Source organism: Perca flavescens, chromosome 1 (genome assembly GCF_004354835.1).
Source record: "Perca flavescens isolate YP-PL-M2 chromosome 1, PFLA_1.0, whole genome shotgun sequence".
Taxonomy (NCBI): Eukaryota; Metazoa; Chordata; class Actinopteri; order Perciformes; family Percidae; genus Perca; species Perca flavescens.
In genome coordinates, this window is record NC_041331.1 from 3957593 (window position 1) to 3982733 (window position 25141).

Sequence of the window (25141 nt, forward strand, 5' to 3'; positions counted from 1 at the left end):
TTTAAATATTTTTATTTTAAAATAAATAATTGCTATCATAGTTTTTTCTTTACCTTAACTCCTTAACTATAGATAATCAACCAGTCACTCTTCCTTAAGTAGCGGTTTGCTTGCAGTGACTTTAGACACATTATTGTAACATCTGCTTATCTTTTGTGGAAGCATATGTCGCTCCTTCCAAAAATGTTTCAAGTTAGTTTTCAAGACTTCAAAGTCCTCAAAACCTATTTACATTTGATTGACACGGTCTGAAGAACTTTAAAAGAAAACTCCACTGTTTTTCCGTGATGAAAGACTTTAGTCAGGAAGAATCACAACAAACTGCACAAAGACTGTGATAGTGTTTGTCCTTTCCCACCTTTTGTCTCAGTCTTTCTGACAACAGTATACCACTACATATTTATCCCTTTTTTGCACCTATTTGTGTGAAATCACAAGCCTACAGGCAGGAGGGTGTCTGTGCACCACCGCCTCGACTCCACTGAAGCCTCTGGGAAGGAGAGAGCTGTAGTGAAAAGTGAGGTTGGATCAAAGCCAGGTGCAAAGGCTGCCACTCTGTGTTAGGAGTTACTACCCTCTCCCTCCAGCCCCTATCCCCCCTGACTGTCTCTCTGTCTGCCTGTGTGCTTGTTTCTCCCGCTGGACTGACTGATTGGAGCTGACATTAGCCTGGATCCCTCACGCTGTATCTGCTGAGCCCATTCTGAGCCCCCTGTCTTGTCTCTTAATGCCTAGGCTCTGTCTCCCTCTACACACTCACAAAACTAATCACCCTGCCCAACCATTTTTATATCTGTGTGTGTGTGTGTGTGTGAGTGTGTGAGAGAGAACCAGTTTGAGTCTCAGAACGTTCATTACGAAGACATTTTTGTGACGTAGGGCAGTTTCCGGTAGCCCGTCAAATCAGTTCTCAAGTTTAAGGAAAGGCTCACATTTGGTCTTAAAACAACAGTCACTGACTGCAGCCATGTTTCCATCCACACACTTTTATGCAAATTAAGTAATATCGGATGAAAAATGCCTTATGGACACAGTAAAATTCAATTGAATTTCATGAATATTGACAGAAAGTTTCGATCTCATTGAATTTTCTCTTAATAGGTAAACGGCTTATGCGATAAACGCTGGAAACGTCATTTGCCGAATATATAATGAATTAAGACTACGTTTTAGGTCATTTTATGGTTGCAACCCGACATAAAATCTAAGAAGATTAAGTTTTAGGTCATTTCCTCCATGTATTTCCGCTTTCTTTGCAGACATGGCGACAGATACAGTACAAGTGGACGAACGGCTATATAACAGTTTGGAGCTGTCGTTCCCAAACCACAGGCCGCCGCAGTTGTTGTCTGGCATTTCGGTGCATCTCCATCATCATAGCAATGTTTTGATAGCGTTGTTGTTGTTGTTGTCTTATTATAGCTTGAGATGTCGCTATCAGCTGGCACACATGCACTATTACAACTCAATGCAATATTAATCATTTGTAGGTAGACACCGAATATTATCATACAGAACGTTTCAAACAAACATGACTACTGTTAGCAATGCTTGACAATTGCGCTCAGCCTCGTACACGGGAAGGGCAAGGAGGCATTTCATTGGTTGTTTCCAAGCGGGCCGCAAGGCAGTGATTGGTGGGTGTTTTCACAGGATTACAGCAGCTACAGATGACAGATCTTTTTCACTCCTTTTTCAGAACCCATAAATTATTTATTGCTGTCGGGGTGTAAAGACTATTTTTCAAACAATATTTAAAAAATATTAAATATGTATATTGGAAATGGTTACCAACCCTGCATTTAAGAAAGGACCTCATTTGCATTAAGGGAGTTCTCCACGGACCTAAAACGGGAACTCCAGGCCAACACCTACCTGCACATTTAAGACCCAACATGGCTGAATTTGAGACTCAAAATTCTACCAGGACCAGCCCTGCTAAAAACCTAAAGGGTCCATGAGCTTTGCCATGTTTGTTTCCTTTTCTTCTTGTTGGTGTCTCTACTGCTGGTTGATTCTTGTCTGAGTCCAGATTGTCGCTATCATCAAACAAGTCTGAGATTATCGTGGCGGTCATGTCATCAGACCTGTTCTTAATCTTGACAACGGCCAATGGTTAATAGAGCGATCTTAAAGTTGATCTTGTTTGTGTACCAGTTCTTGTGGATGTTAACTGTCAAATTTGGTCCTTAACATACAACTGTGGCATGCCTAACCACAGCTGCTGGACTGTTTTGGGGAAAAATAACCAGAGCAAAATGTATTTCTTCCTCAAGAGCCTGCTGCGGAGTATGATTAGAAATTAAACCACAAATTATTAACCCTCACGGTCACAGTTAGGTGTTGAAATCCACTTTCCAATCACTACCTTCACCTGCACCTGCACGCTCAAACACACACACACACACACACACACACACACACACACACACACACACACACACACACACACACAGAGAATAGCAGACATACTGTGCAGACAAAATCACCAACCAAACAAAAGATTTTGTCAGATAAAGTGAGCCATATTCAACCATTTATCATCAAATCTCCAGTCTTGAGTGTTGTGGAGTATTTTTTTAGTTTAGCACTTGGGCCAAGTTTAAAAAAAAAATAATTGGATTTATCCTTGAGCATGGGTGGAAATAATGAGGCCACTTCTATACATTCTACAATTCCAATCGTGTGTGTGCGTGTGTCTGTGTGTGTTTCTCAGACATCACAGCAAAGGAGTTCATTGAACTGAGAGGGAAGCAGCGGAGCCGCTACGAGCTGCTGGTGGACTTCCTGTCTGAGATGCTCTCCGTTCCATCTGATGACGTCAACATCTTTAGCCTCATGGATGTGAAGGAGCGAATGCTGGATGTCCGCTTTGCTGTGCACGGTGGACCCGCCTTCCTCCAGCCTGAGAAAATCCATGGTTATGTGGCCGCCCACAAACAAAAGGTAGGTCATTGTCTGTGTTCTTTAGCCTTTTTATCCATATTGATACTTAAAGTGGACACAATACATGTCTTACAATCTAGTTGTTTTGTTGGCTGATCGGACCGATTTAATTGATTGACAAGACAACCTCTTGAATAGCACGCACGTAATCTACATAACATAATCCAACCAAATGCACACCAGTGAGCAAGGCACTGGAAAACTCAAGCTACAGAGAAATCAAACTTGGGGCTCTTGTTTGTTGCTGGCAGCAGTTTTGCCTCTGGCAATGTTTTGGCTGAAGCCTGAGGTAAAATCCAACAAATCAAAAATGTCAGTCAAAATGTTTGCTGGATGCAGGACTGGAAATTCTATTAACAACATAGTACACAAACCCAACTAAATCACTATTAAAACAAGAGCAGTGTCAAATAGTTTGGACTCATCCTGGACAAGAAACTCATTTTAGAACAGCACACTTCTGACATCCGTAAATACTGTGAAAAAACAATCCGTAACCTCCAAGCCTTTTCTCACGCTTCCCACCTTGGGTTATTTTTCAGGAATAGCTTCTTTTTTTTAACTGATTTGAATGTGTATGCAGGGTTTTCCCTTTCTAACACAAAGGTTGGCAGTCTTTTGTATTATTGGCCGCCGCCTTGGTTGAAAATGGTAACAACAACGCAACGGCTTTTTTTATGCCCTTTATCAGCAACTGCTTCAACGTGCTTATACCTACGCATGGCAGTCGAGTGTGAAGGCAACGGGGGAGGGAATACACATCGATTGTGAGGCAATCGCAGTTATACGTGAGGCAAATAAATGTGTTTGAGATGAAAGTGAGGTTTAGCTAAAATTGCAAAAGTAAACAGGTGTTTAAGGGTGTTGATTGAGAAATCTAAGAGTGTCTGGGGAACTGGCTGAAGGTATGCGGATGCATTTGAGGGCTGGCTGACGTAGCAGGAGGTGATGGTGGGCTGACCACAAGAATCACTTAGGCTGAGAGCAGGGGAACGCTGGAGCTCTGGTTGGACTGCTGGGCATGCTGGAAACTGCATACAGGAAAAAACTCTTAATTAGTCCAGAAATCCAAAAGTACATGAAGAAAAATACTCCAAAACTTGTATTCTCACGCACACTAGGAAAACTCATGTTAGGTACTAGAAAACACAAGAGCCAAGAGCCACTGAACTATGCCGACTGCATCGGTATAATCTGGCAAAGGAGTGGCGTCCTGACCAGGCTGTTACGGGTGGAGTGATTACGAAATGAATGCCAGGTGCGCCTTGTTACAGAGACCCAGCTCTGGCAGCCACGGTTTCTGCTGCACACACACTGCCAGGGAGAGAAACTGAAAAACCCACCAAACACAAAATCCCAAGACATCGAAAACAAACACCACCATGACAATAGGGGGATATCGAACCCCAGTAGCCAGAAATTCCAGTTTCATTTGTTTATCCAATCTAAAATGTAATAAAGCTTTGACGGGGTGTTCTCCCAAATGTGTTGCACATACAGTGGCATTGTTTACTGAGGTTACCATGGGTACTGCAGCAGCAAATGGCATATCTATCTCTATTAGTAGCGAACATTTTCAAACAATAACCAACCCTAGAAATAAACACAGCTGTTTGCCACTCATGTCTGAAATAATGCAATAGGTTGGCATTTCATTTCCAGAATTAAAATGAAGATAATGGCTGAAGATAAAAGGCAGAGAACAGAGGAGGACACAAAGATGTGACAGGCTATTTAGGCTATTTTAACATTTTTAGACTAGGACAGTTTAATACACTGTCAATGTCTCCTATGGTCTAACACTTTCTTAATAAGCCAGCCAGATGAGACATTTCAGCAGGAAAGTAAATGTCAGTCTGAGACTCAAACCAGAAAAGAATGAGTCATATACGAGTTACTGAAATAGTGAGGAAAAAAGCCTGCCTAATAAGTAAAAATTAACTCCAAATTCCAGTTTTTGTTCTTTTTTATATCAAACAGTCAGCACTGGAAAAGTGGCTTTGACCCAGCATGGTCCAAAAGCCATAGCTGGCTTATGAACACGCATAATGGGAATGTTGTGTGTACTCAAAAATCACAATCCCTCACGCCATGTTCTTTTCATAAAGCAGCCACTCTAAAGTTGCACGCACAAACTGTGTACACCACGCATGCCACACACGTTTTCCAGCCTTTTCGTGTGTGTATATGTCTTCTAGATGGATAACAAAGTATCTGCTCATCTAAACCTGTCTAACCTGCTTCCACAACAGTGTTTGCTTGTTATGGTGGGCATTGCAGCAACAACATTCTTGGTTCCCACCTGGGGTTCTCCTTTGATCACTCCTGCCTGAAAACCGCGCTCCGTTGCAGTCCAGGCCAGTGGACACAAAATGAACACAAAAACATCAGAAGTATGTATTATTCAACATTGTTGCTCATTTGTCCTGAAAACTTTCTCAATTTATTTTCCATCACTCAGAGTTGGACATGACAGGAAAATGAGATGCCACAGCCAAGTGAGCATTTCACCGGTCTGAGAGATTTAGGACATTTTCAACCACATCATGTCTCATTAAAGACCAATCAGTGTACAGTAACAGACAAAGGTTTCAACACACTTTGCCATTCACTTGAATGAGAAAAGTGTGTCCAATCTTTTGACTGCTACTGTACAGGGTGAAAGACATAGACCTCCAACTCTTTTAACCTCCAAACTCAACATAATATCTTTACCATAACCCTTCTGTAATGGATGCTTTTATATTTTGATTGGCGTCTTTTGTAAGTGCGGGGTTGTGTGCTTGGAGCCTCTTTCCTTGTAATGATGATATCAGTGGAAGCAGCACAGCTTCATTTACACCTGGCACTGAGTTAGATTATCAGGCCAGGACCTTTCTGTGGAGAGTTTTCATTTTGCCCACATGTTCACATGGGTTTTGTCAAGGTCCTCTGGTTTCCTCCCATAGTCCAAAGACCTGCAGGTTTGGGAAACTGAAGATATGTATGGTGGGATACTTTATTATACCTCTGTGTAGTCTGTTGAGCATTTATTTTTGTTAGCCATGAGATCTTAGCCCGGTTGAAACCAGACCCTTCTCAGTTGTAACTGAGAGTGGGTCTGGGCAAGCTTCATTCACAGTCTATTTCGAAAGGGAGTATGGAGTACCAACGGACGCCGCTCAAATGCCTCTGGGCGCAATTGGATAGTCCTTCGACCAATCAGATCAACGATCCGGGTGACGTAGCAGCGACAGCGGCAAAAAGCGGAAATGGGCTTGAATGGGCTCTTGGCCAGACCGACTTGCAGAGGAAATTTCAAATTTGCCAGAAGTTCGTCAGGGTTTTCCTAATGAGATCTGCCTTCCTGAGTGGAGTTTACTTACTGAACATTTCTTCCCCTTCGTTGATTGTCTCCCCTGTTGTACAGTTCCTACACAGTCCATCTGATGTGAATGTAAAAACCTCTCCAACTAAAGCTGCTAGTCGCCACTTTAACCTCGTAGTCATTGTTATATTTCAAAACCAGTGTGTGTGAGCACAGAGTCAAACAAATAATGTGTCACTGTACTCGTACTGAATGACTTCCCTCTACCTTTTGTCACTGTATCTTTTATGGTCCCATTCAAGCTAGAAAAATACACAATATTTCAGTGTGTCTCTAGTCTATTTAGGTTGTAATGTTCCCTCATTCTAAAAAGACCAAGAGCTGTGAACATAAAAGACATTGAACCCCTTCATCCAGGCCTTTTCCATATATGGTGTCAAATTTAAAATGCTTCCACACACAGCGTGTTAGATTGTGCGGTCTCATGATTAACTGTTCAGCATGTATTACTACCTTCATTTTTTGGTGTTAACAAAGAGAAAAAAACACTTGCTAATAGGGCAGTGGGGTATGCAATTGACCAGACAAATTATAGAACTCTCTCTCGCTGAAGTACAAGGCACAGCCTGCTGTGGTTACACGCTGAATTTTCCGTATTAACTCTTGCAGTCAAGGGATACATGATCATTATGTTCCAGTAATATACAAAATCCGGGGATTGGCCTACACTGTTTACTTGAACCACGCCAAACAGCCATATATTAATGTGATATTGGAAAATGAAGAACAAAAGAAGGACTGCATTTAAATAGTCTGGTTAGTTTGAATACATAAGAGTGATACAGAAATAGCCAAAGGTCATATTTCAGATTAGATCAGGCCGATGTTGCCATCCTGGATTTAAGAAAGTCACAAGTGGTTTATTAAAGGTGCTCTAAGTGATGTCACGCGTTTTTTAGGCTACAACATTTTTTTGTCACATATAGCAAACATCTCCTCACTATCCGCTGGCTGTTTGTCCCCTGACCACACTGGACAAAAACGCTGTGTCTGTAGACAGCCCAGGCTCCACGAACGCCAACAAAAACAAATTGTACCAACCTGCACCATCAAACATAAAAATCTAAAAGTCTTCTAGCGCTCTAGAGGGGACGGGATGAGCTAGCCTCGTTTTGTTTGAAAATACTTTGAACGTCAACAAGAAGTGCCGTCACCCAACATCGCTTAGAGCACCTTTTAAAAAAGAAGGAATACAGAGAGAGAGAATCCTATTTAATGTAATTGAACTTCACTGTATTTAGCTAAAACACTGCTACCTTGTCTAAAACCCTAAGCCGTAAACCCCTCTCCCCCTTTTTTCCCAAAAGACCAACTCATCAACTCAACTTAGCCAAAGAAACAGCGTGTATGGTTTGTCTGGACAAGCCACCTCTAGTGGACATGTTTTACTTGTTATTAGTGATGATATGGGTCTCCACAGATCATCCTCCACCTAAAATAAGTGGACAGACCATTTCTGTGATTTAGGACACGGGGAAATGAGGTCTGATTTAGGTCATTGTCTTGTACAGTTTTATCTGGGCCAACCCAGGTAAAAAAAAAGTTATTTCTCCTTTATTCATAGTCCATGAGTGTGGAACATCCTTTTAAATCCCACCCAATTTGACTCTAACAGAAATGCACAGTGTGGATCATGGCTGTAATACTTTGGCTGTTGCAGTCTCAGGAAGCAAAAAAAACAACCTTCCAACCCTTACTGTGCTCTTTCAGATGCAAGCAAGGTGTGTAACATAGATCCTCCTACATCCTCCTTTAGTTATAAATTGTCTTAATAAATTGCATTTCACCCGCTAGAGAGGGCAGGCTAAGCAAAATTGAAAACATGAAAAAGGATACCAACATTATATAGAAGAGAGTTAGTAAAAATCAAACGTTTCACTTCATCACACTGACGCTCCCTGGCCGCTGGCTTCAGTCAGACCTCATTTCACGTTTCAAAACTCTGAATGGGAGAAGGAGATCTGAGTGTGTGTGTGTGTGTGTGTGTGTGTGTGTGTGTGTGTGTGTGTGTGTGTGTGTGTGTGTGTGTGTGTGTGTGTGTGTGTGTGTGTGTGCGTGAGCGTGCGTGAGCGTGTAAGAGAGAGAGTAAGAGAGGGAGAGCGTGAACCAAAGAAAGTTGAATTGCATGCATTTCACCAGCAGGGAGAGAAAGAGAGAGCTGACCCAATGTCCTCAGAGGATAAAGGGCCTGTGTGTGTGTGTGCGTGTTAGTGTGCGTGTTAGGGGGAGAACAGTGCAAATCCAGAGTCCAGTCATGGCCATGGTGGTCAGTTCAACTCAATCACTGCACTCAATCCTTTGCCTCTCTCTTACCTCCATTCCTCCAGAAAAGAGGCAAAAGTTTAGAGACGTGGAGAAAAGCATGCACGTATATTATTACGTTTTCAGGATAAGAAAAGCATGACCACAGAGAGAAGCAGAGAGGGAGATGTGAAATGTGAAGCGTGGCAATGGAGAGGATGAACGAGAAATGAAGATATAGAGAATGAGGGGGGCCTGGTGGATGGGACAGAAAGAGGAAGAGTGGAATAAGGGGGGGATGGGGTGCTGAAGATGAAGCAGCGCTAATTATTAATGTTCTCAATTCTCCAGTAATGCCTCAGAAGTAGGAGATTAAAAAAATTAAGTATCTGCATTTCCATTGTCTATTTTTCTCCCTGCTCTACCTCACTAGTGGGAGTTATCCGTCTGTGTTTTGACTTTTAATGATACTACACAGGTTTTTGACTTTTAAAAGAAATCATTGGTATGGCCCTCAGATCCCAAGGTTCATCTTGTCATAATATTAATGTGGCCCTGAGGGCAATGGAGAGGATTGTGAAAGCTTCTCAGTGCTTTGGAATAATACTTCAACGGACACAATGCCCCGCTGGTCCTTTCTTGCTTTCTATACACACTCTTCCACCTTTGAAAGATCTAGCCTCTCCTATCTATGCTCTCTGTACATGTCCTCAACATTTGGGAGATTATATACAAAAGATTGGGCATGCTGATTAATTTTCAGCCATGTAGGCTTTGGGGATTAAGAAACAAATGTGTATGTACTATCGAGCAGAGAGACATACATTTACACATATTACATTTGATGAATACAAATCTTTCTTCATTATTTTTAGCAGCCCTCCTATGATATGTATGCTAGTTTAAAGGCCACCCAAATGACGCTCAACCTTTATTTCAGAATTTTCAGAATTACTCTCAACAATCCACACCAATTATGACTTTATTATGAGATTATTTTAACTTCCACATGGACAATCAACCAGACTCTTTTGCTTTACTTAATTATTTACTTACTCCTCTTCATCCCCTATGGGACATAAGGCTTCAATGAGCACTCTCCACTGCATTCGGTTCCTGGCAGCTTGTTGGGCCTCTCCCCATGACAGGTTCATCTGTTCCAGCTTTTGTGTCACAGTTCTGCGCCAGTTGGTTTTGGGCCTCCCAGGTTTTTCATCTTAAGGTGGTGTCCATCTTAAGGCGATTTTTGTGATGCGGTCCTGCTCCATCCTCAACACATGTCCCAGCCATCTCAGGCGTCTGTGCGTAATCTCCTTGGTGATGCTCCGGCTTCCTATTTTCTTGTACAGTGGAGATCTTATTAGGCCAAAATATCTGGCATATTTGTTGGAGGCATCCATTATGGAACACTTCCATTCTCCTCATATCTGTTTTGACAACTCGCCAGCTCTCTGAACCGTACAGCAGAACAGACTTTACATTGCAGTTATATATGAGCATCTTCGTTTTAAGGCTGTATTGTTTTGATCTCCATATGGGACGGAGTTGGGAGAAGGCACCCTGAGCCTTTCTCATCCTTGCTTTAATGTCTTTAGATGCCCCGCTGTCCTTACTGATGAGACTGCCCAGATAGGTGAAATTTTCCACAAACTCAAGTGGTTCCTCATTAACGGATGGGTGCTGAGGGGATGGATTTGACACACATCACTTGTGTTTTGGAGGTGTTGATACTGAGCCCAACTTGTCTGGCAAAGTTGTTCAACCTATCAGTTTTAGCCTGCGTGTTGTACTGATTGGTTGATCAGAGATCAAGATTGTCAGCAAAGTCAAGATCTCCCAGCTGGGAGAACAGAGTCCACTAGATGACTATGGGTCTGTCTGCTGTGGTGTTGGTTGTGATCCAGTCTCTGGCAACCAGCAAGGGGATAGGGGAGATGATTCACCCGTCTCACTCCTTACTGCACGGAAAACCACTCAGAGAGGTCATTTCCGATGATGAACTCAAAATGTTCATAGAATGTTTTTACGATTGAGATGATCTTTGATTGTAGTCCATATGAGTGCAGTATCTTCCAGAGGGTGTTTTTCGGTGGACACTGTTGAAGGCCTTCCTGAAGTCCACAAAGTTGATTGGTTGAGAAGGACTCTGCAGAACACATTGCTTGGAATAGACAGAAGGGTGATTCCACGCCAGTTGTCACAGTTCTTAATATTGCCTTTCTTGGGGACTTTGACAATAAGACCTTTGGACCAGTCTTCAGGGATGGTGGCACTGTTCCAGATGTTTTAGAATAGGTCCGTCAGCACTCGTGTTGATGTTTGGATGTCAGCATTGAGCATCTCAGCATGAATAGCATCTATGCCACATGCCTTGCCACTCTTCAGGCTTTGGATGGCAGCTGAGTCAGGGGGGCTGGTGTTGATTTCCAGGATATCCTCTTTTGCTTTGGGAATCTTAAATCTGTTGAACTGTGTGAATTTTATTTAACATGTTACTCAGCCTACTAATAAAAGAGGCCACATGTTAGACCTTATACTGTATAATCCATGGCCTGTCTGTCAATATCTCTTCAATTGTGGATGTCTTTTATTAGGCATCTCTAATAATTATGATTTTTTTATTTTACTGTAAATGGTTTTATATAGAGATGGTCCGATACCATTTTTTGCTTCCCGATACCTGAACTTGAGTATCGGCCGATACCGAGTACCGATCCGATACCGGTGTGTCATATATTTTATTATGTTTTAACAACTGTATACTACTATCCCTGTATGGATGTGATATGATTTGTATCTTTGTTGTCGGTCTGGCTCAGGTTAAACTCTTTGTGAAACATGAACAAACACAGAACTTTCTTTTTTTATTCTCCAGTTTGACAGTCAGTTATAACGGAAAAAGAACATTAATAAACTACTTTAACGTAGATTTTCTTTAGGGCTTTATTACGTGGTATCAAATCGGTGCATAAACTCCAGTACTTCCCGATACCGATACCAGCGTTTAAGGCAGTATCGGAGCCGATACCAATACTGGAATAGGTATCGGACCATCTCTAGTTTTATACTATATATTCCAGAACAAACTGTCAGGAAGCTCTATCTTACAACTGAAGTGAGAGCACTTTATTTTTTATCTATAAATGTATCTGTAAATTAAGGTCAACTATTGACACACTGTCTCCACTAAAACAGAAAAAGATGACTTCTAATCTCCCTGGAGAAATGAAGGAAAATTAAATAATTAAAGAGAAAATGTCAAACAGCAGAAAGAAGATGAATAAATAATAAATCAGTGGTCAATTATCAAATGTTCCGTGAACAAATGACTATTTACAACAAGGCAATTAAACATGCAAGACAAGCAGACTTCTCAAAACCGATAACCGACAACTGGAATAACCCCAAAATCCTCTTTTCAACCATTGACCATTTAATTAGTCTAGCAGTATGTTTTCCCAACTCCAAATGTGAAAAATTTGCCACTTCAGAGATAAAATAGACACAAATAGATTGAATAAATAGAGTATATGAATCTTAATACTTCATAACCTTTGTTTTATGTGAGGAAACACTGAATACATTTGTCCTGGTTGATGCTAAGATGCTTGGTAGAGTTATTTTCTAATTAAAACCAGCAACCTGCTTTTTAGATCCAATTCCCACATCCAAATGTTTATGGATTTTTTGTGAGTTTCTTAACATTGTTAACTTTTCTTTTCAGGTGGGTGTTTTCCCTGTTTTCCTGCTCTAAATACATCCATAGTTAAACCTCTTCTGAAGCAAAACAATTTAGATGCCTTAGTTCTAACTACATACTTCCCAGTCTGATTGGCCTCTCTGGTTCTGTTTTTAATGGTTTAAATCATATCCTAACACTATAGAATGTTTTGTATGTATGGATGAATGTTCATCTAAAATATATAAAAGGAATTGTGGTGTTCCCCACGGTTCAATTTTAGATCCCACACATTTTAATTTTTACAAACTGCCACTTGAAAACATCAGGAGGCATAGCATAAATATATAGTCACATTACCATGTCTCAGGGCCAGTAGATGCCCTTTTTAACTACATTTTAGATATCAAGTTATGGATGGCAGAGAATTCTTTACAGCTCACCATGGACAAAACGAAAGTCTTGGGTATTGCTACTGAAGCTCAGAGACATAAACTCAATTCAAAACTGCAAGCACAGGCATTAAACCCTTTTCGACAAGTTAAAAACATGCAGGCCCGGATTATCCATAAGGGCACTTGGGCCACTGCCCAGGGGCACCAGCCATTCACAACCAGTGGGGGCACCACATGACACAAGCTTTAACAATATTTTCCGTAAATTGTTATATTATTCACTTGAAATTGTTGAAAGACCATACATTACTTGTTTATGAACACTAATTTAACAATAATAATAATATTAATAATTATACATAATAAATAAATCAATATTATATATATTGCCCAGGGGCACCACATTGTCTTAGTAGGGCCTGAAAACATAGGAGTTATCTTTGATTCAGGCCTTAGTTTTAAACCTCACATTAGAAACATGACTGATAATGCATTTAATCATCTTGAGAACATTGCCAGAGTGCGTCCATTTTTCCCTCAAGCCGTTACAGAGACATTAATGCATGCCTTTATTAACTGCAGGATTGAATATTGTAATGCTCTACTTTCCCTAACAAGAATAAAGCTCAATTTAAATTACTGCAAAACACAACTGCACGTGTGTTGACTAGGACATTGCACCAATTTTAAAGTCTCTGCGCTGGCTTCCTGTTTGCTTCAAAATGTTGAGGTCCTTTTCGATGTATTTGTCTATTTATTTATGTTTTCCTAAATGGTGTATTTTGGTATTTACCAAGTTGGAGTTTTTATGTATTTCTAATCCGGCCTCTGGTGTTTCCTCACCATAAATTGATGAGATTTATGATAGCGTTTCCTCAGGTCCTGTTTTTATTTTTAGTGAATGCTGTCATTATTGAGTGTTTCATTAATTGCAAAGCCACTTATCACTTTGTGTGGATTCTGTGAAGCACTTTGTGTTACATTTCATATGCCAGAAAAATGCTATACAATAAATTCTGATTGAATGAGTGATTGATATTTTAAAATAAAATCTACAGAAGAAAAACACAATGCAGAGCATATTCCCACCTGAAAAGAAGTAAAAGAATGAAAGAAACACAAATGTGCTCTCCTGTCAATAATTAAAATGTCTTACTAGCATTCCAAACTAACAAAGAAATGAATCATGAAGCATGAATAAAGCCCTATTTGGGGTGCTATTGAACAGGATGAGACCAATGTAGGGGTGTCCCTGATTAAAAATGTACATTGTCGAAAGTGCTTGTTCAAGTCTTGCCTTTATTTTTGTTGGCTTTTTCTCATTGATCCCCCTGCGTTTAATCTTCATCTATCTATAGAAAAATAGCAAAAGAAACAACAAAATGATTAGCCGAGATACACGTGACTATTGCTTAGCTAATGTTTTAGAATGGACAGTGATGTTTTTTGGAGTGTGGAGTGGAAAAACAGACAGAACAGATCAGTTAGATCGGTTTCTCTTTGTCCGTTTGCTTTTCGTGATTGAAAATAGAACTTTTGGCACCAAATTTTATTCCTTAAATCCACATATAGAAAGGAAGCGACAGGCAGGGTTAGGGTTTGGGGGTTAGAAAGGTTCAACGAGATGGAGAGACACCGTTTGTGGCTGCCAGCTCTTTCTACATGCTTCCCCCTACTTAAAAAGAATTGTTCATAAATTTAAAGTATAGTTGAAGTATTCAGCGCTCTGATAGTACATTATTATGTGAATGCTCTGATTAATATATATATATATATATATATATATATATATATATATATATAGTTTGATTTTGAAACAGTAGCCTCATTTTTATCCTTTCTGAGGCTCCGATGGTCCCACAGATTTGGATATTTCAACTAAGTCTACCATGGTGATTTATTCACACACACTAAGAAGACTGACATAAAGCACAAGTTATTTTCACAGTTTTTAATAACAGTATTATTAATAAGCTAATATTTATACCCAAAAGACTGCATATCATGATTTATTGTGTGAAACCCAGCCATTCAACGGAAAATGAGACATTTAGCAACCCCCATATATATCCGTTGTTCCGAACCACACTTTCCTCCATTGCTACGATTCAACAGTTATCACACTCCTTGGATTGAATCGTGGAATAGTCGACCATTCTGAGTCACCCCCAGATTAATGTAGTCATGTTTCTGTATATTTGATTGAGTGGCAAACCAAAGTCAAAAGTTATTTTTAGGTGAATATCTTAGCTGTCCACCTACTGTTTTTAACCACCTGACACCCAGCACAATGCTGACACCTCTCCCTCCTGTCTGTACTCCCCATGTCTCCTGCCTCCCTAATCATCCCCCCTTCTCCTCTTCCCCTCCGTACCTCCTCCTCCCTCTGCAGACAGTTCTGCACTGCATGAGTGTGTCAGTTTGGCTTTTAAATGTCAATGATTTGAAGGATCCATTATCCTGTGCTGGGAAGGAGACGGCACAGATAGTGCAATCACGTTGTATAAAAAAGGGAGTATGAAATAAAGGTAGGCAAAGGTGTTAAAGATTGTGCTTCAGTCAGTCACAGTCAGTTCAAATGGATCAGTTACAATAGATTCCAATGCTGATACTGTATGTATTCATGATAAAAAAGAAAGTAGAAAAAAACTTGCCAAGAAACTTCTCCTGGAGCATAATTCACCTCTAAACTTTCCATTTGCGTGCCGTTTGCAGTGTATCTCTTTATTATGGCTAAATGGTACACTTTACACACCAGATGCCCTCCCTGTCTTTTAAGTATACTTTTATGATCAGATGTGCGGGTTAAAACATATCCACACAACATTGTTACACAAACTCTTTAAAGGCTAAGGCTAGCAATATTTTCTTTTTTATGTTACTCTCTCGGCATTCTAAAGCTCCCACACGACCCCCTCCATGTTTAATCTGCACTGGCTGTACATACTCCCAGAAACATTACAGCCAAGGGAAACCAATGAATAGAAGGATTTGTGTCCTAATTGACTATTAAGTGGATGCAGTAATGACGCAGGTAGGTTAAATGAAAGCATGTGATTTTGAATGGAAAAAAAACACCACTACTTATCTTTCCAACTGTTAAGTGTGATGATATGAGACGTCAGTCAGCAATAACAATGATCCATGAAACGCAACCTGTATCAAAGTCACAGCTACTGCAACACAGGCAATTTGGTGGAATATATGTGAACTGCATGGTTAGTGAGTGCAATCCAGTCACACTGAATGATGTCCAATCAGTCCAGAACATTGAGCATGAAGTGACCCTGTTTCGGTTCAACAAGAGTCACATTTAGTGGGTATGTACGTGTATTTGTGTGTGAGAGAGTGTCCGTGTGGGTCTATGCCACACTATGAGTGCATGCATGTGTATGTAAACTCCGTAAAATCTCTTTGACCAGAGTCACTCTAACCAGCCAAGGACAGCACAACCAATGTGGAACCAAATGCAAAACACTGTGCTGTAATACATTCACATTGAATTGGCACTTTCCACATCAGCATTCTGTTGTTTGTGTGTGTGTCGGTGTGTATGCACATTTGTTTATTGGTCTGTGTAAACTAGATTACCCAGACATTATTACATACGCATACATTTACATTTAATAGCTTATATTATGGATCATTGAGTCAGTTCCTCACATGTCGGTTCCTAGACTGGGTTTTGCTGTGTTTCTTTTGCCAATGTACTCAGGTTCTAAAGTGGTAATTACATGGATAAACTATTAATTTGTTTCTGTACACCATTATCACCGTATAGTATTTCACAAAAAAAATGACATGAAGTTTTTGAATTGGGATATGTTTAGTCTCTAAATGTTTGTCATTTTCTACAACAAGTTTGGTGATTTCTAGCCGGCACGTCAAAAAAGCTTAAGATCACTCATATGTTCCACATGTTGGGTCCGGTCTGCCAGATGTTAAATATTCCTTGATTTTTGATCAAAGTATGTTAAAAGATTATTGGGATGCATTTGATCAAGAGCCTCCCTCCCATCTGGTTCTGTCTGCAGCTGCTTCTCTGTAAAAGCTAAAGTTAACTTTTTGTTTCAAATTACATTTTAAATGATAAAAAATAAAGTCAAATGAAATATTTGAATGCACTTGACCTCCACTGCAGTGACCCAGATTCATTACCAGGCTATGGTGCTTCTGGCTCGTCTGTGTCCGTTGAATGAACACCGTTGGTAGTGTTTGTGGGTGTGAAGCTGGTGGGGTATAGTTGTCACTTCCCTAGCACCACCTACTGATAATTATTATAGTCTGTGCAAAAGGAAATACACTCTGCTGTACTTCTTATAGTCTGATGCAGGGCTGTTGCGATAACCGAAATATTGCAATACCTTGCTATTGACAAGCCAACGGCAAGAGGATGACAAGCAACCTTCACAACCGCTATGTTCATGCTTTATCTTTTATTCATGAGGATAGGCCCTTCTGATATTATGCTTTAATGCATGTGTATTCAATGTTAAATACATTCATAATCAAGACAAGAGGTAGGAGTGTCATTTTTCCACCAGGGTTGGAAATTAGCACTCACCACCGATCATTGTGTGTGCATTTGATCAACCAACTACCCACAGTGGCGGCAAACAAAGGGGGCGTGCCATTTAATTTGCGCTCGCCATAGTGTGGCACAATGTCACGCCAATCTGCTTGTTGTTCTAACCTTAGAATATGTTGCTAATGGCGTACTGCTAAATATTTCCAGGCGCTTGTGAACTTTGGTTCCACATTATGTGCATCAATCTACATACCGTGTATTCTACGTGCGGCTGCGTGTACCGGACCGGACCGAACTGTTACAGCCCTATATGCCACCCGCTGGGGGCTAGTAAGAGTGGCTGTGTTATACGCCACTTCCAAACTTGCATTTGGCGGTTGGACTGGTGCTTATGTCAAGCCCAGAAAACGTTTATAGTGCCTGGAGGGGTTGGAACTATAAAAATACCACTAAAGTTTTACCTTGTGTTTCACCAGTATACTGTCAATATCTGGTCTCTTTTCCTGGTTTTTCTCCATCCAGCTCCAGTCATTCCTTCAGGTCAGCGTGTCCCAAGTTCGGGTAGACGAGTGTCCCAGCTCAGAGTGTGCCGGGGCCGGTGGCTGCACCAATGTTTTGAACGTGCGGGACACACCCACAGTCGTGGATTGTGGGACTATGAGTCTTGTATCTGTGACAGTGGAATCCACAGCTGTGTGCTCCTGCCCAGGGAGAGAGCAGTCCCATCAGCCCTGCACCGCATACCCCAGAAACCCCTGCTTCAATGGTGGCGTGTGTGTGGACACTCAGCATGGCTACAGGTAAGTTAAAAATGAATGCCATTCCCAAAAACACAGCCTGAGGGGGCAGAGATTAGTAGCAAGCCATCATTTTTTCTATCAACACCAACAGATTGCTCTTGTTATTCCAGTTACATCATGATAGTTAACAATTATAAAATGGTGATGCCTGCATGCCGTGAGGAAGCAGAGCCTGTAAGAATTAGTGCAGATGAAAACAGTTTGGTTTACTTTTCAATCCACCTGTCACTTTGACTTTATCACGGCATTAAAAACAATAACCTAGGGCATCAATGCTATTTAGATTCCCAAGTAATTTACAGGACAGAGAGAGCTTAGATATGACTAAAGCAGGAATTGCCAAAAAGTAAAAAAATATGAATACATGAACAAAATGATGCAATTTTCAGAAAGTATTTACTTGTAAATGTGCAGGTGGTATCCCAGTGGATTGATTTGGCTGAAAATGTAGATATGTGTAAACACACTATATATTAAGTTTATTTAACCAATATTTTTCACCAGGCACGTCTGCTCTGCGTTCCCGGGGCGCCACAACCCCCGCAAACAATTGCGCCCATTCAAGTCAATGTTTGATATTTCACCAGCCGCGACGCAGCCACTAAAGATCAGGTCTATTTCCACGCGAGCCGCAGGGCGGTCAGACAGCTGAGCAGGAAGTGAAACAGCGAGAATATCCAGTCATATTGTGTATGTGTCCTCTACAACGCCACGGACGACGAGAGATTTGTCTTGGAGGTTGAAAAACATAATAGACACCACAGATCCTTTTTATAAGGACAATGCCAGAAATGAGAAGGTATAAAGTAGAGATGGTCCGATACCATTTTTTGCGTACCGATACCGAGTACCGATCCAATACCAGTGTGTCATGTATTATATTATGTTTTAACAACTGTATACTACTATCCCTGTATGGATGTGATATGATTTCTATCTCTGTTGTCGGTCTGGCTCAGATTCAACTCTTTGTGAAACATGAACAAACACAAACAATGAATGCCACAGAACTTTCTTTTATTCTCCAGTTTGACAGTTATAACGGAAAAAGAACATAAACTACTTCAACATAGATTTTCTTTAGGGCTTTATTATCGGTATTGGATCGGTGCATAAACTCCAGTACTTCCCGATACCAATGGCAGCGTTTTAGGCAGTATCGGAGGAACATCTCTAGTATGGAGTTTAATTGCAGTAATGCTTGGAGTCGAAGGTAGATACTAGCTTAATAAAGACGTGTTTTTTCTATAAAGTACTTGTAGAGACAATAAAATCTGTGAGTTGGGTGGCAAGATGCTCTGCTTGTGTGTGGGTATGGCGCGCCACAGAGGACGGAACAAAACGGTGGCACAGCCAGAACACAGCACAGACTCTATGTTCTGGCTGCCCCGTGAAAAATCAGGAGTTCCTTTATCAGTCTTACTTTGCCTTAGTCTTTTATAGAAAAAAATATGGCATGCGATATTTTATTCCTTCATTGTTTTCTTAAAAAAAAAAAATCACTGAAATGATTTTAGCTTTTATTTCTCACTGAATCCCAAAGTGTGATTGTGGTTTAGGACATCAGTGTGCCTCTCCGTGAACCATCACCTTATCGTGGTGGAGAGGTTTGTGTGTCTCTGTGAACCTGAGGGCTGTGTTGTCTGGAGCTTTGTGCTCCTGGTAGGGTCTCCCAAGGCAAAGTGGTCTCAGGTGAGGGGCCAGACAAAGAATGGTTCAAAAACCCCAATGAAAAAGCTAAGCAGAGATGGAGTGACCCTGCCCGGAGGAAGCCCGGGGCCCCCGTCTGGAGCCAGGCCCAGACGGCGGGCTCGTCGGCGAGCGCCTGGTGGCCAGGTTTGCCACGGAGCCCGGCCGGGCACAGCCCGAACAAGCTACGTGGCAACTCCCTCTCCATCCCATGGGCCCACCACCTGTGGGAGGAACCGTTGGGGTCGGGTGCGATGCCACATGGGTGGCAGTGAAGGTCAGGGGCCTCGACGGACCAGACCCGGGCGGCAGACGCTGGCTCTGGTGACGTGGGCGTCACCTCTCTGTGGGGAAGGAGCCGGAACTGGTGCGGGAGGTGGGGCGCTACCGGTTAGATCTGGTGGGGCTTACCTCACGCACAGTCTTGGTTCTGGAACCATACTCCTGGATAGGGGTTGGACTCTTTTCTTCTCCGGAGTTGCCCAGGGTGTGAGGCGCCCGGGCGGGTGTGGGGATACTCACAAGCCCCGGCTGGCGCGCTGTGTTGGAGTTTACCCGGTGGACGAGAGGGTCGCCTCCCACGCCTGCGGGTTGTGGGGGGAAAACTCTGACTGTTGTTTGTCATATGCACCAAACAGGAGTTCGGAGTATTCAGTCTTCTTGGAGACCTTGACTGGAGTCCTGCATGGGGCTCCAGTGGGGGACTCCATTGTTCTGCTGGGGGACTTCAACGCACACGTGGGCAATGATGGAGACACCTGGAGAGGCGTGATTGGGAGGAACGGCCTCCCTGATCTAAACCAGAGTGGGTGTTTGTTGTTGGACTTCTGTGCTAGTCATGGATTGTCTATAACGAACACCATGTTCGAACATAGGGATGCTCATAAGTGTACCTGGTACCAGAGCACCCTAGGGTCAAGGTCAATGATCGATTTCATAATCGTTTCATCTGATCTGAGGCCGTATGTTTTGGACACTCGGGTGAAGAGAGGGGCAAAGCTGTCAACCGATCACCATCTGGTGGTGAGTTGAGTCAGAGGGTGGGGGAAGACTCTGGACAGACCTGGTAAGCCCAAACGTGTAGTGCGGGTAAATTGGGAACGTCTGGAGGAGGCCCCTGTCCAACAGACTTTCAACTCACACCTCCGGCGGACCTTTTCGTGCATCCCTGTGGAGGCTGGGGGCATTGAACCCGAGTGGACAATGTTCAAAGTTTCCATTGCTGAAGCTGCGGCGAGGAGCTGTGGTCTTAGGGTCTTAGGTGCCTCAAGGGGCAGTAACCCACGAACACCGTGGTGGACACGGGTGGTCAGGGAAGCCGTCCGACTGAAGAAGGAGTCTTTCCGGGATATGTTATCCCGGAGGCAGTTGCAGGGTACCGAAGGGCCCGAAGGGCTGCAGCCGCTGCCGTGAAAGAGGCAAAGCAGCGGGTGTGGGAGAAGTTTGGAGAAGACATGGAGAAGGACTTTCGGTCGGCACCAAAGTGCTTCTGGAAAACTGTTCGCCACCTCAGGAGGGGGAAGCGGGGAACCATCCAAGCTGTGTACAGTAAGGATGGGACATTGTTGACCTCAACTGAGGAGGTAATAGGGCGGTGGAAGGAGCACTTTGAGGAACTCCTGAATCCGACTAATACGCCCTCTATGTTAGAGGCAGAGCTGGAGGATAATGGGGGATTGTTGTCGATTTCCCAGGCGGAAGTCACTGATGTAGTCAAACAACTACACAGTGGCAAAGCCCGGGATTGATGAGATCCGTCCAGAAATGCTCAAGGCTCTGGGTGTGGAGGGGCTGTCCTGGTTGACACGCCTTTTCAACATTGCGTGGAAGTCTGGGACGGTGCCAAAGGAGTGGCAGACTGGGGTGGTGGTTCCCCTTTTGAAAAAGGGGGACCAGAGGGTGTGTGCCAATTATAGGGGTATCACACTTCTCAGCCTCCCTGGTAAAGTCTACTCCAAGGTGCTGGAAAGGAGGGTTCGGCCGATAGTCGAACCTCGGGTTGAGGAGGAACAATGCGGATTCCGTCCTGGTCGTGGAACAACGGACCAGCTCTTCACTCTCGCAAGGATCCTGGAGGGAGCCTGGGAGTATGCCCAACCGGTCTACATGTGTTTTGTGGATTTGGAGAAGGTGTATGACCGGGTCCCCCGGGAGATACTGTGGGAGGTGCTGCGGGAGTATGGGGTGAGGGGGTCTCTTCTCCGGGCCATCCAATCTCTGTACAACCAAAGCTAGAGCTGTGTCCGGGTTCTCGGTAGTAAGTCGGACTCGTTTCAGGTGAGGGTTGGCCTCCGCCAGGGCTGCGCTTTGTCACCAATCCTGTTTGTAGTATTTATGGACAGGATATCGAGGCGTAGTCGGGGTGGGGAGGGGTTGCAGTTTGGTGGGCTGGGGATCTCATCGCTGCTCTTTGCAGATGATGTGGTCCTGATGGCATCATCGGCCTGCGACCTTCAGCACTCACTGGATCGGTTCGCAACCGAGTGTGAAGCGGTTGGGATGAGGATCAGCACCTCTAAATCTGAGGCCATGGTTCTCAGCAGGAAACCGATGGAATGCCTTCTCCAGGTAGGGAATGAGTCCTTACCCCAAGTGAAGGAGTTCAAGTACCTTGGGGTTGTGTTCGCGAGTGAGGGGACAATGGAGCGGGAGATTGGTCGGAGAATCGGCGCAGCGGGTGCGGTATTGCATTCAATCTATCGCACCGTTGTGACGAAAAAGAGAGCTTAGCCAGAAGGCAAAGCTCTCGATCTACCGGTCAGTTTTCGTTCCTACCCTCACCTATGGTCATGAAGGCTGGGTCATGACCGAAAGAACGAGATCCAGGGTACAAGCGGCTGAAATGGGTTTCCTCAGGAGGGTGGCTGGCGTCTCCCTTAGAGATAGGGTGAGAAGCTCAGTCATCCGTGAGGAGCTCGGAGAGAGCCGCTGCTCCTTTGCGTCGAAAGGAGCCAGTTGAGGTGGTTCGGGCATCTGGTAAGGATGCCCCTGGGCGCCTCCCTAGGGAGGTGTTCCAGGCACGTCCAGCTGGGAGGGAGGCCGGGGGAAGACCCAGGACTAGGTGGAGGGATTATATCTCCAACCTGGCCTGGGAACGCCTCGGGATCCCCCAGTCGGAGCTGGTTAATGTTGCTCGGGAAAGGGAAGTTTGGGGTCCCCTGCTGGAGCTGCTCCCCCCGCGACCCGACACCGGATAAGCGGATGGATGGATGGATGGATGGACATCAGTGTGAGCTGAGAAAATAGCAGTAATGAGCTGGTGATGGAAGAATCACAGCGAGTGTAAAGGATAAATCTGGACATGATTGTACACTAGAATGGGTCTCTCTCTCTCTCTCTCTCTCGCTCTCTCCTCCCCCCTGTGTGTTTAAAGATTAAAGTTGAAGCCATTTAGGAGACTAATTTAACACGCTATTGTTTTTATCATGTTGCTGGAGATTCTCTCCTTCTATTTCTCTCTTTGTTTCTCTCACTGGCTTTGTTCTTTGTTGTTGCCTGACTATGGAGGTTAAAATATGAGATGATGTATTTTAACCTTTGTCTTTCTCCTGCTGTCTGAAAGATGAACCCTCATTATGAGGGTATGAAGCCAATGGGTCCATTGGGTCTCGCTTCTGAAAAACTGTGCTACACAGATTGCAGTACTCTTTAGTTATTTCAGCACATATAAAGCATCAATAAATCACCGTCATTGTCATGTCCGTATTTAGAGGCAATGGAGAGGATTGCTGCAGCCATGGAGCGTGGGCCTCCAAACGCACCACCTGCTCCTGTTGTGCCCCTTCCTCCTCTCCCCACTCAATCTCTGTCCACCAGGAGCATATCACGCATTGCCACTCCCGGACCCTCAAGTGTCCAATCCCGCCGTAGCTCAACATCACGTCTCCTTAAGTCCTCTAATATTTCCTCATTTATGTCATCAACACATTCATGATTCATAAACAAGCCACAAAGAATGCTGCGACTTTTTGAGGACTGTACTGTAAAGTGCCTCCTGACCTATCCAAACACCTGAAGCACATTTTCAGTAATATTTTTCCTTGTCTTTATCTATGGTTTGCAAAAATAGGAACTGCTGCATCCATGTAGATGAGAGAAGCAAAGTTTATGCGCGGTGTGCACACGCTACATTATGGCCAAGCATGCGCCCCTAAAATAGCATCTGAATAACACACCACTGACTTTAGACCAGGTTTTTCTTGGTCAGTGGCGGAATTGTTTTCTGAAACTGCAAAATAGCACCAGGGAATGTTTGCGCCTGAACACGCCTCCTCTTTTCGCTGAACCGCCCCCGGGAGCGCAAATACATTCCCTAAATTACCGACGTGCGTCTGTAGAGGGAAAAGTCCGCTATGCGTCGGGTGCAAAATAGGAATGATACATGCGTCGTTGTACAAAGGCAATTGCGCTGAGTGCAAGATAGGGCCCAATGACTTAAAGGTCTCATGAAATGGCTTTGAGATTGTACAGATTTATTTTTTTTGACGTTTTTCTATATGAAACAGGATGTTGGGTCGATTGGGCTGACTCATCTATTGTGAATTGCTGAGATCCAGTAACGCCCCTCCGGCTGAAAGTTTCAGTCGGCTTTGATTTCCATTGTTGTCAATGTTATCAGATAATTAGTAGTAATTCTGTGCTTTGGATTATGATCGATCGATAATATATGTCAAAACTCATACCTGCACTATAATGTTGACAAGTCATGGTTTCTTTTTTCTTTTGCAGTACATTACAATATACATTCAACATACAACTATTTTAATAATGGCTTACAAAAAAAAATAGGTCTGTCCTCAAATAAATAAATTCTTAGTCGTCTAACACTATTTTGACAACTAATCGATTGTTGTTTTATACAACAGATATTTACAACCGAGATTCTCCACAAAGAATCGCGCAAAAGCATGTGTGTCTGTTTTTACTAGAGATGTGCTCATAGGTTGTTTGGAAATAAGTAAGTCAGCATGAAAAAAGCATTAAAAAAAATGATAATCAACTAAAGAAATTGACAAATGACTGATTAGTTGACTAATCGATTGACAGGGGGCAGCCCTACAAAAAACTGACCCCGGATCTGATCCAAATACATCCAGTGTCATAACTCACAACTTAATATGAACTCCATGTGACTGTACTTCACAGCTTTTCCTTTGGTATGGTGGTATAACATTTTGCAAAAACTGCAAACAAAAAACCCCTCTGTAAATGAGGCACTTGATTCAGATATGGCGCACAGAAGTCTAGGCACTTTTGCTAGTTTAACGGCGGAAAAAAGGGTCCATGCGCCAGCGCAACTTTTTGGCTCTGCCAGACATGAAGAATTCCCAGTGCTGCAGCTGAGCTGGTCCACTACCTGGCCTCCAGACTTAAGAAGCTGTACAATGTGGGATAAACTGGTTGGTTATGTAGGAAAGAAGTATATAATCAGTAGGGCTGCAACTGACCATTATTTTCATTGTTGATTAATCTGCTGATCATTTTCTGAACAAATCA

At 42.9% G+C, this 25141-nt stretch overlaps 1 protein-coding gene across 1 annotated transcript in view; it reads left to right on the forward strand.

The window, feature by feature from the left end:
* Positions 1-25141, forward strand: part of si:ch211-186j3.6 (neural-cadherin) — a 256960-nt gene that overhangs the window by 148132 nt on the left and 83687 nt on the right. The window contains exons 25-26 of the mRNA XM_028580890.1: positions 2717-2946; positions 17679-17956. Coding sequence (XP_028436691.1) covers positions 2717-2946; positions 17679-17956 — 508 coding nt within the window. The remainder of the gene's footprint in view (positions 1-2716; positions 2947-17678; positions 17957-25141) is intronic.